The 13902-nt window shown below is 40.2% G+C and overlaps 1 protein-coding gene across 2 annotated transcripts; it reads right to left on the reverse strand.

The window, feature by feature from the left end:
- Positions 1-910: 910 nt before the first annotated feature.
- On the reverse strand, positions 911-13463 carry LIN7C (lin-7 homolog C, crumbs cell polarity complex component). Of its 2 annotated transcripts, XM_064656972.1 has the most exons (6): positions 13393-13463; positions 8178-8296; positions 7431-7502; positions 6907-7116; positions 4750-4870; positions 4348-4434 (listed from the first exon to the last, which is right to left on the reverse strand). In XM_064656972.1, the coding sequence occupies exons 1-5, from the start codon at positions 13427-13429 to the stop codon at positions 4796-4798; spliced, it is 513 nt and encodes a 170-aa protein (XP_064513042.1). In that variant the 5' UTR covers positions 13430-13463; the 3' UTR covers positions 4348-4434; positions 4750-4795. The 2 variants fall into 2 exon arrangements, with proteins under 2 accessions (XP_064513040.1, XP_064513042.1); XM_064656970.1 differs by lacking the exon at positions 4750-4870 and having other exon boundaries at positions 911-4434.
- Between the last annotated feature and the right edge of the window lie 439 nt (positions 13464-13902).

Consider the following 13902-nt stretch of genomic DNA (forward strand, 5'->3'; position numbering starts at 1 on the left):
GACTCTCCAAGAAAAGGACAATTTCCATGTAAAAGTGAGCACTGCAACCCAGACTCTGCTCTGGAATCAACTTCTCATCAGGCTTTTAGAAGACAAAGAATCACAGAAACCCATACTACTCTATACCTTGGAATTCCCTTTAATTCCAATGTTTATCTACCAACTACAGTCTCACTCTTTCCTTGCACCATTGCAACTCCTTTGACAATGCACTTTGCTTTTTGACTTACATCAATGGCACAAGCCCGGTCATGGAAATTGTTCGATTTTAAAATAAAACCGAAAATGTGTGTTTTTTATTTCAAGTATTATTAATCCTCTACATCAGATATTCACATAAATATTTCTGCATATATTTCCAATTCACAGTCCAGCCTACTTACATTAAAAAAAACCAAAACCAATCAAAAAAGCCCCTCACAACAACAACAAAAACCCCACTCCCCCCATTATTTAACATTCAGAACTGAAGCATTTTCTCCTACCTTTTATCTCAATTCTCAACTCCAGGCACATTTTTCTAATGATCTTACAAGTTCTTTAAGCAAGGACTTACAGAAATTCAGCATCTCATTACTTGAGATACTTGCTTCAAACAATTAAAAGATAATATCTGACTGAGAATAACGAGTTTATGTAGCTGAGACTAAGGAGGTCTCAAAAAAGCAAGAAGTCCAAGTTACTATACACACTTCAGAGCATTCTGATTTTCTCCAGCAAATCAGAAAACGCTGGGGTAGGAAACGGAAGATCCATAAACAACCAGGAGAACAAACTACCACAGATTTAAAGTTTCTCTTTGGACACCCACACCCATGCAGGGTGCTCATGTTATGCCCTGGAGGTTACAGCAATCTGAAACCTGTACTCAGAATGGAAAGTTGGAAGAAAAACACACAATCACAACGCGTGTGAGATTTAACTTTTATTTTTCTGTTGATAAAACCAAAGATCCCTCACAGCAGCAACAGATGCAGAAGTTACTTCCAGAAATGATACCTCTTCTTAATCTGTTTGCACACCCAAGTATGCCAAGTGTGTAGGGACTGCATATTAACACAGTACAGGCACTGCTCAGTAGTAACAGAGATCAAGTTTCTTGGCATATTTTAATCCACCCTTTCCTTATTACTAAAGGGTTTTCATAGTATTAAAAGATGACAACTAGTTGTCTGTTATTCATTTTTTCGTTATTGCAATTTAAAAAACATTTTATCAAATTCTACATGTACTATTTCTATGCCCAGATACACCTCCCCACATTTTGTAGTAGTTGACAAACTGTATCCAAATGCTACATATTTGGATTCAATTCACAATTCAGAATGAAAATGCTACTGCATTTAACAGCTCTAGCTGCACTAGAGTAAGTAAACACACCTCTTTGTTCAGTAACACAAGGGATACAGGTTGTAAAATGCACATTTCTATCTTGTATCCATACCTTTCTATATTATATATATATTTATATATGGCTCTAAAACAAACCTCTACTAATTTACAATTAAATTAAAACACATCCACAATTGATCTAACTAATGATTTTGGTCTCAATACTTTAAACATCAGTTGTTCCATAAAAATATACAATTCAACATCATGGTTGTATCAGTAACATGAGGCCTTTTGAAAGAGGCCTATGACACATAACGAACCATGCAATTCAGTGCTCAATGTCATCTAGCTGATAAATATTTATACTGAATTTTCAAATTACCAGTATCTTCGAAATTTCTTTTTGCAGGCTTACCATGCTTACAAACATGCAGGAGGCAATCACATTTCTCACTTGCCTGTAGCAATCACATTTTTTTTTTTTATTTTCGAATAGCTCACCTGACAAAGCACAAGCTTCATGCTGCCATTTTCAGATCACTAGCTGTTTCCTTTTTCCTTTCACATACTGCCCCATGTGAAATCAGACTAGAAATCACACAGCAAGAACTGCACTTTTCAGTTTAAGCCTCTAAAAATCAAATTACTAACAGGAAGGACTCGGAGCTGCCATACAAGTGAACAGACACCCAGTAGACAATGAAGTTAATCCTAGATATATACCAAAAGGTGAAGTTCAAAAAAAACCCAAACCAAAACAAATCCAAACCCCAAACCTAAACTACACCTGGTAGATTCCAAAAAGTGAATCTCTGTCCAGAAATTTTCTCCAAGAGGGCACACAAAACCCATGCCATCACCAAGCATGCATGAGATAAGACATCAATTGCTTACAGATGGAGATGTCCTTACTTAGCAGTGGTGATGTAGTACTTCTGTAGCACAAACAAGAATCCTCCAAGTCAGAAGCAGTCAGTAATAAAACCCCAGACAAGTTCACATGTCACAGTAACCTGGCATTTAAGACTCAGAACATTTTACTCTTATAAATATAACAATCAGTAATGTAGGTACTAACTACTGCAGGACCAACACATTCAGCGTGTAGATAAGACTACAATAGAAGATATGAAAAAGATAAGAGAGGTATGACAGTAAAGATGAATAATTCTTTTAAACAGCAGAAAGTCAGGGAAACATCTGGAATTCTTTTGCACTGCGTTAATATACCTTCTGTTTCTCAATATAAAAATACATCTAGAGAGTCAATCCAGAACTGCATACAACAGTCATATTTTTCCCCTTAACTGCTTTAAAATTAGTACAAAATAATATAAGTTACAGGAATGATTGTTGCAAATTTGTAAATGTTGGCTATTACAAAATCATTATATGAGAACACCAACTGTAAATTATTTACAGGAGAGGTAATACAATTTCCAGAATAATGAATTACAATTTAGCAGAAGTGTAAAAACAACGTATTCACCAAAACGTTACAAAATCTGGTATCATTATCAGCTACACAGTAGATTGTGATTAGGTTTTATAGTCGATATACAACATATTCTTAAGAAAAGTGCCAAAATACTGCTACATAAGAATTTTTTTTCCAAAAGTCATTCAGCAAAAACCCCTGCAGATTCTATGTTAAGTAATGCCAAAAGAGAACAGGAAGAAAGGGATGCCGATTGTACCAGTATGTCTTATTAAATGCCTTTGAAAAATCTGTAAATTCGTTTTCTTGCTTAAAGGTCTGACGTGAGATTTATTAAAAAAAAAATAAAAATCAATAGAAATATCACCGTATATGTTTTTTCAGGGTATTTTAGGCCATTTTAAAAGTACACATTCCTCTTAAACTGTGAAACACGTGGAGACTGAAAACATTCTGAAACTGCTGAGGGTTTGTGATCAGTGGCACAGTGTCCTGCCAGATGCCAGTCACTACTGATGCACCCCAGGGCCTGTGCTGGGGTCCAAACTGTTGCCTGTTCTCATTAACAACCCGGGTGACGGGACAGATCACGCTCTCAGCGAGCCATCCAAAGGGACCTCAGCAGGCTGGAGAAACGGGCAAACAAGAACCCCAGAAAGTTCAGCAAAGTGCAAAGTCCTACACCCAGCGTGGGGGAAATAACCCCACGCACCAGCAGAGACTGGGGGACTGACCAGCTGCAAAGCAGCCTGGCAGAGCAGCAGTAAGCTGTGAGCCACCAAGCGCCCTTGCAGCGAAGCAGCCCGGCAGTCTCCTGGTCTGCACTGGGAAAAGCACTGCCAGCAGGCTGAGGGAGGGGGATTCTCCCTCTCTGCTCAGTCTTGGTGAGACACAAGTGCTGGGTCCAGTTTTGGGCTACCCAGTTCATTACAGAAATGGGTGTACAAGAGCGAGTTCCGTGAAGGGCCACAAAGGTGATTAAGTGATTGGAGCATCTTACAGACAAGGAGAAGTTGAGAGAACTGGGATTGTCTCGCCCGGAGAAGAGGAGGCTCAGGGGTGATCTTACCAACCTGTGTAAATGCCTGAAAGGGAGGATTAAATAAAGAGCCAAACTCTTCTCAGTAGAATCCAGTGACTGGACAAGAGGCAATGGGCACAAGTGGAAATATTGGAAGCTCTATTTAAACTAAAAATGGACTTTCATGGTGTAAGGGAGAGCAAAGCACTAGAACAGGCTGCCCAGAGATCTTCTGGAGCCTCCATCCCTGGAGATGCTTAAAAACCCAGCATGTCACAGTCCTGAGCAACCTGCTCTAGCTGGCCCTCCTCTGAGCTGAGGGCGTGGTGGACTGGATCTCCAGGAGTCCCTCCAACCTCAGTCGTTCCATGATTCTATGAAAAGGATGGGGTTTTTGTAGCCCAGGCATTGGATCAACCGAGTCACAAAGAAACTATAATATGTAAAAGGAATATATTTTCTCTTTAAGTTATTGCATACAACGTTAGTTTTGCTGCCTGCGTTTTGCCGATCTCATTTTTTCAAATCTTGACTCCATTTCTTCCAGGACTTTTGGCGTGTATCGTACAACTAATTTAACCTTTCCTTGGGCTGCCTTCAGCAGTTCTACAGCCTTTTCATGGTGTTCACCTTCAACACTCTGTAAAGCATAAACCATTAAGTATAGTTATTAGTAAAGACACACTCTGAAAATTTTTTTTTTTTGTACAACTTCTATATAAGCAAATTATTTATAATTATTTACACGTATTCTAGTTTCAAGACTGCACAAGGACCACGTCACACACGTTCAGGATTTATGCTTCAGCAAACCAACGAGATGATGATAAATATACTCACTAGCATTAACAAAAGAGCACAAAAATCTTGTGCTGAACAATTAAATTCTTCAAGGATAACGTTTGTCAATTATGAAATTACACTTAAAAATCAACAACTTCAGGAGAATGCTTACTTAAAATTCAGTATTGTTTTTCTTCTTTTGGCATGCATTTTTAAATTCAGTAGCCACCCTCCATTTGCTTAGTAAGCTGCCACAGACTACTGCAAGATGCTGCTGCCTTCTTGATGTTACCCTGCGTTATGACAAGACAGAACACTGGGTGCCTGAAGTGGGGCAGCCACCCTGCAGTGTGGTGCTTATCCTAGTGCGCCACACCTCTCTCAGTAAACACAAGACATTCAAGTTAATTTCCTCTAAACTGATTAAGAACAGCCTAACCCAACTCAGGAAGAACAGAATAAAAATACTTTCCCTAAAACAACTCTCAGAATTAGATTAGATTAATCTAACTAAAATTTTTAAGCAACGGTTCGCAAAAACTGCATCCAAACACACATTCCTGGACAGCACATATTTTATCAGTAAAGTTTATTTCTCCCAAACCTATTAAACACAACGACAGGACTACCCCAAGCCTACCTCCTAATGGTGCTACTAGAAGCTAGAAGGCAGGTGATGTACCTGTTGATTGGAGGGTTTCCCCGTTACTATAAAGTTACTCACAGAAAGAAAGACAAAAGTTAAAAAAACCACCAAGTTATTTCTCTTCTATCAGACTTAGACAACACATACATTTGAATGTTTTCACTTTTGTTATTCAAGTGGATGTGTAGGCTGTTGTGTTTAAAACCAGTAATAAAAGGATGGTAAAGTTCTGTGTTTAATTATACCAAAACACCTAAAATTCTGCAGTACACTCAAGACCTCCCACCCGAAAAAAATAAAACTTGTCTTCAGGCACATTCCCTGCAGTCTTGGCAGTGGCATTTTCTTTATCACTTTTATCAAAGTAGAAATTACAATCACAAGAAAATGCCTGTTCGTGTATTACGACGACAGGATTCCATCTGTAAACGTCAGATGACAGTGATTCTTCTGAGACTATCTTGGCATTCTCAACAGTAATTTATGCACACACTGTATTCTTACAACAGCCATGTACACACTTATACATCTGCATGCACACAAACACAGTCACTGTTAGCTGTGCCAACTGTCTGATGATCAGGTTCAGCTTTGGGTGGAGTGGTGGTTCTGTTGTCTTTAAGAGGGTCTGTGGTTGAGGAAGGACTCATCTGAAGACAGTTTTGCACCAGCCCCTCCAAATATGTTTCCAAATGACAGGAAGGTTAAGCCAAGGACAGCTGCACCACTACAGCTGTGATTTCTCTTATGCCTCTCGAAAAGGCCAGCTGGACTCCCAGGTAATAGTCAGGAGCCAAGTATGCTGGGGATCTGTGCTAGCCAGGAGTTCCCAGAGAAAAGATGCCTAGTAAGTCACTATTCCTTTCATGTGCCAAACACCCCCAGGATTCAGTATGACCCTCAGTCTTAAAATAAAATTTGGTTCACAGATGTAATGATGAGAACATTAATTTTAGGCCAGCAGAGAGCCTCTCTGTAAACAAAAGCAAGTGTTTGAGAGGTATTTCCTTGCATTTGACTGAAAGCTGCCTCAAGGCAAAGCCTGTCCATAATCTCCTCTTTCCAGCCTCCCTGTTTCACTTTTTGTAACTCCTCAGAAAAGAACACACATAAAAAAATACTATATTCCTTAAAAAACAGAAAAAAGCCTGCTTTTGAAGCTCAATACACTTAAGTGGAAGTTAAAAAAATACCACACAACTTAAGGTAACATCACCTTGTAGTTCCATCTCATTACAGCTTTCATCATGCAGTAGCATTTTTATTGGGAAAAATAACAATCTGGTCAGTCTAATGCAAGATAGCATAATTTACTACTTACCTTAGAAGGTGCAGAAAACTATATTAATAAGAATCTGCATTATGAAACTTGGATGAAAGAGGAAGTCATAAAGGCAGTTAGTATTTCACTAAATACTTGCAACTACCTTTATACAACCCCTCAGATTCTTAAGTGCTGAAACACATCGTACAGTTCCTAGCTGAGACAGATAACTAAAGCATAAGCCTAAAACTCTCAATGCACACAACTCTATAGAAACCTAAGCAAGTTGTTTTTGTGAGGACAGAAAGAAACTATTGTGCCGATGTCAAAAGACGTGAGCTTGTGCCATGTGTATTCTCTGTGTGCCCTCAAGTGGAAACAAGCAGTTACTGCTACGTAAAGAGAAAAGCAGCTCCTACCACTCCGTTCACAGAAAGCAGCTGGTCTCCACGTTTCAGGCCTCCGTGTCTGTCAGCTATACCTCCAGGGATAATTCGAGAAATATAGATTGGAGAATTTTGTTCTTTGCCTCCCATGATGTTGAATCCAAGACCTTCTTCGGTTTTGGGCAGCTCAACCACTCTGGGATGGGAATGACCTTCACTTGCAGCAAAAGCAGCTACTGTGGCCTGTGAGACACAAACAGTCCCTTTAGCTAGACACAGTGAGCAGGCTGAAAATGTACTTTATCTCAAAGTACTTAAGTGTTAAGACAAATGAGATTAATTCTCTACATACTAACACTAGCATGAAAAATTCAGAACTCCAAGAATAAAATTAAAATAGAAGAAATTTAAAAATAACAAATCTTTTTATACCCTTTTAATAACCCGTTAAGCTTATCCATTTTATCAGACATCTAGATAATATCCTTCAGAATTTTATATAATCTTCTTCTGCTTCCAAAGTAATGAATTTTATGCAAGTTATATTTGGCTTTTACCTTTGCTGTTGCATTAGCTCTAACTTCTGGGCTACTGCTGATATCCACAGTTTCATATACGTGTTCATACACCTTTAGAGACAAAACAGTTTCAGTGGCAAATAATTGAATAACTACAGGAACAGACAGAACCGAAAACACAGAGGCAATGAGAATACTAATGCCAAGGAGTCCTTGCACTGAAGGCTAACCCACATCCTCACATCTGCCTGCCAACCACTTGGACTTGCCAAGCAAGAAACACAACATCCTCCATAGGATGAAAACACTCAGATGCATCTGTGTCTACAAACAGATTTTTTAAAATCATTCCAGGTGTTATCATCACCAACAGCAAGGCATATTCCAACACCTAAAAATCTCCAAAAGAGTACCTGGAATGAAGATGAGGTGGCCCAAGGCTCCACCTAAAGGTGACGTGGATTTGGCTTAAAAGTAAAATAGGCAATTGGTACCTTGACTATTCTTACATTCCAACAGGATAACAGCCTGTTAGCTGCCACTAAGGACAGACTTTCAAAATAACCTTTAAGAAGTGATTTGCTCCTGAGCCATTATTTTGTACAGCTATGCCGTCCCAAGTTCTTTTCTTTTGAACTTATTTAAAAATAAATCTTGTTCTATTAAGCTCTGTAAATCAAATTCAGCTTTTACAAAGTACAAAATCAGTTTACTGCTCTGAGCACAAAAAGGAAAAAGGAAATCATACTGGTCTTAAACTGAAGATAACTGCTTATGCTAACTTACCTCTCTTACAGCGTTGCAGAACTCACTTTGAAGGACCCTTTGCAATGCCTGTAGCTTTTGTGGTGGCACTTCTCCACTTCTCTGTAATTTTTCCAGCAATTCAATTGCTCTGCAGATGTCTTGGGGAAAAAAAAAAAAAAACAATAGTAAAGAGGAATGCCTGAGGAAATTCAAGGTATGTTTGTTGTTTTTTTTTAAATTAAGTTAATGCAGCAGTCTGTCTGTGTGCACTTGTATACATTTTAAAACCACACATTAGTTTCATTGCCCGTAAAACCATGTATTTACAAAATGCTACAAAAAACACTGTACTTTCAGACTGTTTATAAGTCAACCACAGCAACCCAGCCCTGTAACATATCTGGAGTTGTCACTGCCACATGCATATTACAAAGAAAATCTGATTTTTCCCTCAAAGTTTGAACTGGACTGAAATATTTCACTGATACATGCATATGGTATATTGGTAGTGTTTTTCATCTACTCCACCGACAGGATTTTGTTAACACCAGCTACAATATTGTCAAATATTCTGTCTAACATTCCTTTTACATTCAAAAATTAGTTGAACTCAGTACTTTCCCTACCAGAGGGCTAAGAACTATCTGGCCTATTCTTTTTCCCCCTGAAGCGCTTATAAAAACAACAAAACTCCTTTTGATATCCTCAGCTGAGAGACAATATCTCTGTAGTCTAGAATCCCGAAGCCCAAACCTCTTTGTTTCAGTTCCTTGAAATTTGTTCCTAAGAGTTCATGTTGTCCATATTCTCATAAACGCTGCTTTGTGAAACTGAACTCCATGAAGGATTTCATTCCACACCAGTATGACTCAAGACAGGCATCAAATGCAATGTGACATTCTCTTGGCAGCTCTACAATAGTTGAATACATTCACATCCCTCACTTGTATTTCCAAAGTGCTACATTAGTGATGATTCTGAAACACACAAGTTCTCGAACAGAAGTAGAACAGTCTCTCAGAAAAGCAGATGGAAAGGATTACCTTCATTATCACAAAGGTCAAGAAGCAGTGAATAATCTACTATATAAATAATGCACAGATTATTTTAGAAAAGGATGAAGTCTGGGACACAGCTAGTCCCAAATGCATTACTTTCTTCTTTTCTGTAATTAACCTTTAGGCACTCATTTTTCATGTGAATGCATATCTACTCAATGGCATCACATCAGCACAGAAGACGTGCAATAGCCACGAACTTCTCCCAAAAAACAAGTGTAAAAAGAGAGAACTTACATAACATGCTGAAAAGGCAGTGGGGTGCATGTTCTGAAATCAGGGTGAAGTACACTGGCAAGACATAGCCCACAGTGATGTTCTGTCCACTTCCATGAATTATCACACACACCTTACAGACTACTACACCAAGATCAGGCATTGCAGTTGATTCAACAAGGTATAATTTAACCTCACAGACTGGTCATCCATGGAATGGAAACTTTTTCCCTTCATGGAAAAACACTCAAGTATCATCACCACAGCCACAAGACCCAAATTATTTCAGATGAGAGTTCAGGTTGCTATGTGCCATGAGAACTTGGTGTTTTCTGGCAAGTGTTTTCAAGCTTTACAAGCAGCAGTTATCTAAAGCAAAGCAATATCAAAAGCTAAATTACTAATCCCATGTTCTACAGAGAACATGCATATTTCACACAGACATGGATCTTTGCAATTTATACAATTACAAAATGAAAATAAATGCTTCTAAAGCTTTTAATTTCCTAACACATATTTTGTACTTCATTTTAAATCCAAAATAGTTGGTGAAATTAAAGACATTCTAGATGATGAAAAATAACTAACATTCTTAGTAATCCTTGTGTTCGGCAACAGCAGTACAAATTATCCTAATTTCATGAAGTCTCCCACTAAACAGCCTGAAGTAGAATGATCAAATGGCAATAGCAGCACTTCCATCTCACAACACTCCATATATTCATGCAGAAAGTCTAGCAAGTACATAAATTACAACACATCTATCATTTAAATACATGCTGATGTTTGCAGACGAATGATTATTTCATGCACATAAAGAGTACAGCTCTACACAGACATTCTTGAGCCTCAGGTCCATGACCCACGTTAAGCTGCAAGGTGTGTGAACTTGTTATGAGTTTGTTTAGGATACTGCAAGAAATTTTAAACCGTGACAGCAATCTACTGATCCAAAGGGTAGCTGTAGAAATGAAGACTCCAGAACTCCATGGGATAATTTCTGGTTTTTTGACCTGCATATTTTGCCAGTAAATGACATATATTTCCTACCTTTATCTCCTAACAGGCAAAACATTTAATGACACAGCATATTATACCCTAAGGTAAAACTGGTTTGTTTTGGGAACTAAGCTGTGTCTTTCAAAAAGCGCAGACTAAGAACACAGAATCAGCTTTTCAAAAAGTGATTAGGATACAGTGGGTTCCTTTTAAATGAAAATAAAGCAGCAGATACACTTTAATAAAAAAGGGCCTTTCAGATCAAAGGGCCAAATTGTTGCTATAAAGTAAAAACTCAGAGCAGTAAAACACAGCATGAAAGTTGGATCCTCAGCACTCAGTAAATGTTTTATCGCACCACACTTCTTGCTCAGGTAGATACAGACAATGGATCCCATTAGCAGGACACTTTGTTCCCAAGTTTGTTTTGCTTTACCTTCCTGAGAGGATCCCATTATATCAGCCTGAAAGTGCAACTGAGCATAACTTTCTTCTGCTGAACTGCATGAGGCACCGCTAGTCAAAAACTAGGGGTTCAATCCATCCCAACAATACCACTTTGGGAAAGAACTAGTTTGGCTGGGGAAAAGTGGCAAAACACACACTTGGCAAGAAAAGATTGTTGACTGCTGTGCTGATGTAATTTGCTTCCTCCTGAATTACTGCTCTGGATGTGACCAGCTGAAAGGTGTCTTCCTCACAATATTAACACTACAGCTTAGCCAACTGCTCAGCACCAGAGATCAAAATGAACAGCACAGAAGTGTTTGGATTTCAACAAGAATCAATGTAGAAATAACTCCAGAGGTAGGGAAAAAAATTTAAAAAAAAAACCCAAACAAACTATAAAATGTAATCCACACATAACTAAAAAATCAATTTTCTCTTAACCTTTTCATCCTTTTTATACCAGCTGCCTGTTCTTCACAAATCATTTTTTGTGATCATGGCATATTAAATCGGAATCCTGAAAAAAATACACATTTAAACTAAAAGAATGTGTGGGGGAAAAAAAGCCAGCAAGAAGTCACCCCTGCAAGCACATGCGTGAACAAAACACTGAAAGAGGAAAAATGCAGCATCCTCACAGATACTCCTGATTAACCACCTCCACTGCTTATGTTCAAATAGTCTGGATTCCTAAGCTGTATGCAGAGTTACCACATGTCACCACCAAACCATAAGAATAACTTTGAAATGTTAACTGTTGTTTCCTTCCGACCCTCTAGTGAATTTGGGTGGCAGTGTTTGCAACACAGCTTGGAGGAGAAAACAGACAGAAGAAGTTTCAATTGCCCTGGTAAGCATATGGTAACAATTTTAAATCAGCTCATTTTCTACACTACTCTCTCTTCTCTTATGCTCTTTGCCAACAACAATAGTGATGTTCACTCTCGAGCTGATGATGATTCATCCTCAGGTTATCTGCAGTCAAACCACACAACTAACAGAGTTACTTATTTCTGTAAATAAAGCTCTTGCTTTTGTACGTCCATTATAAGGTTCTCCCTTTTTCTTCTTGTCTTATAAAAGATCAATATGTCAGAAGACCAAATAGCTCCTTTGTTCCACTGATCCCTAAGTAACTCTGCAGATTTGTTTGTTTTCACGGACAGAGCATAGTGGCAGGGTAATGAGGTGAAGAAGGATGGGGCCTGAGGTTTAACTCCGCAGACCTTTCAAGATCAACTAATCCACTGCCAAAGCAGCTGCCCTAATTAACAAGCTTTGGAGCAGAGAGGGTAGATGAGCTGCACAGTGGGAAGCAAAGACCTTACATAAGTCACTATTTACAGACCAACTCCAACGCACTACAAGTAGTTCACTTGTGGAATGGGAAGCAGGGTTAGCAAAAACAGGAAAACTGAGCTCTCTGGTAACGTGATAGTACCAAACAAAACAAAGTGGGTATGTACTGCATGTTACATGCCTACAAAAAAGCATCTACCACCACGAGCAAAGGTGGTGGTCGCAGTAGGAGTGGCAGTGGGAAAACAGTCACTCCATTCAATCACCTACACTCCATCTACTTATTTTCCTTCGCCAAAACACGATTTCTAATTATCAGCAATATTTCCCCATTTAAATTCCATTTTCCAATCCCTATCTGTCCTAAATACACACCAGTAAATCCATCACGTATATTGTTATAGAAGCATGTGTTCACTGAGCTACTGTGGACTGAAGAATCACACTGAAGGTAATTTATCATCGTTTCTTAAAAGCCCTGGGTTAACATCACAAACATGCTACAGAAAAATACCCGCCCAGGTTTTATATTTTATCGATTTCGCTCATAATTCCAGTTACACACCGCATGCGTTAACAATACAAATTATCATTGTATACTGGAAAAACGGGACGGAAACATAAACGTGAGAGCGCAATGGAGTTGAGCAGAATCAGGAACAAGTGCAGAGGGGCCCTTGCACGTGTCAGTTGTCTTCCATCAAAACAAAGTAAACTAGTAAAAAAAAAAAGCACACCAGCACACAGCCAACACCTTGAACTTAGAGCTAATAATTCTGCTGCGCGCAGGATGAAGTGTTCCCGCGAGAGAAACAGAAACAAATAGACGGCAGGTTGAGTAAGAACCGGCCGAGGCGCCGGCACCAGCGAAGCTCAGCACATTCAGCTGCAGAAGGCCCGGGACGAGTGCCACCCCTGGAAACCCAGCCGCGACCTGAAACGCGAGGAAAAACCCTCCGGGGGCTGCAGAAAGCCAAGCAAGCCCCGAAGAGGCCAGTCCCAGCGGCACGCTGAAAGAGCCGGGAGGGAAGGGAAGCGTGTCCAAATCAGCGAGGAGAGGAGAGCAGCGGAGGAGAGAGGAGCGGCTCGGCTCCTGCGCGGGGGGAGCTCGGCCATCGCCGCCGCTCCCGCCGCGGGCCGGCCCAGGGGCTCAGGGACAGACCGCCCGGGCCGGGCCGGGCAGGGGCTGGGACAAGGGCAGGGGCTGGGATAGGGACAGGGACAGGGCTCACCTCGCTCCAGCCGCACCGGCTCCCCCAGCGCCGCCATGGCCCCCGCCCGCCCGGCCCTGCCGGAAGTGACGCGGCCCTGCCGGAAGGGCGGGGCCGGGCCGGCACCAGGGTGGCCGGGGCTGCGCTGCGCTCTGCGGGATCGCCAAAACAGCCGTGTTTTCAGTAGGAAAATGCCCTCTCCCTGTTTCCCCCCATCCCTGAAGGTGACTGAGGACACGCTAAAAGCGCCGCACGGCGAGGGCGTATCTTTCTGTGCGCCGAGGGTCCCCTGGAGATGGAGTATATATGTGTTATGTATTCATATCCACAGAAAAAAGTATATATTTACATGTATAAATACACATACACACACACACATACTATCTTTATGTATTATATATGCACATACATACAGGTTGGCAAAGGGAGGGCACTGGATGTTGTCTACCTCGACTTCAGCAAGGCTTTGGACGCAGTTTCCCATAACATCCTGAAAGGTCAGCTCAGGGTGAATTTTGATTTTAGATGAAT

This window comes from Pseudopipra pipra, chromosome 6 (genome assembly GCF_036250125.1).
Source record: "Pseudopipra pipra isolate bDixPip1 chromosome 6, bDixPip1.hap1, whole genome shotgun sequence".
Lineage (NCBI taxonomy): Eukaryota > Metazoa > Chordata > Aves > Passeriformes > Pipridae > Pseudopipra > Pseudopipra pipra.

Bases quoted from the DNA above. Each gene is read 5' to 3' on its own strand.
- LIN7C (XM_064656970.1), bottom strand. From the start codon at position 13,429: ATGGCGGCGCTGGGGGAGCCGGTGCGGCTGGAGCGAG. The intron at 8,297-13,392 runs GTGAGCCCTGTC...TTTTTCCCCAAG, and splicing joins GCCGGTGCGGCTGGAGCGAG to ACATCTGCAGAGCAATTGAA. The intron at 4,435-6,906 runs GTAGGAGCTGCT...TATGCTTTACAG, and splicing joins TGCTTTCTGTGAACGGAGTG to AGTGTTGAAGGTGAACACCA.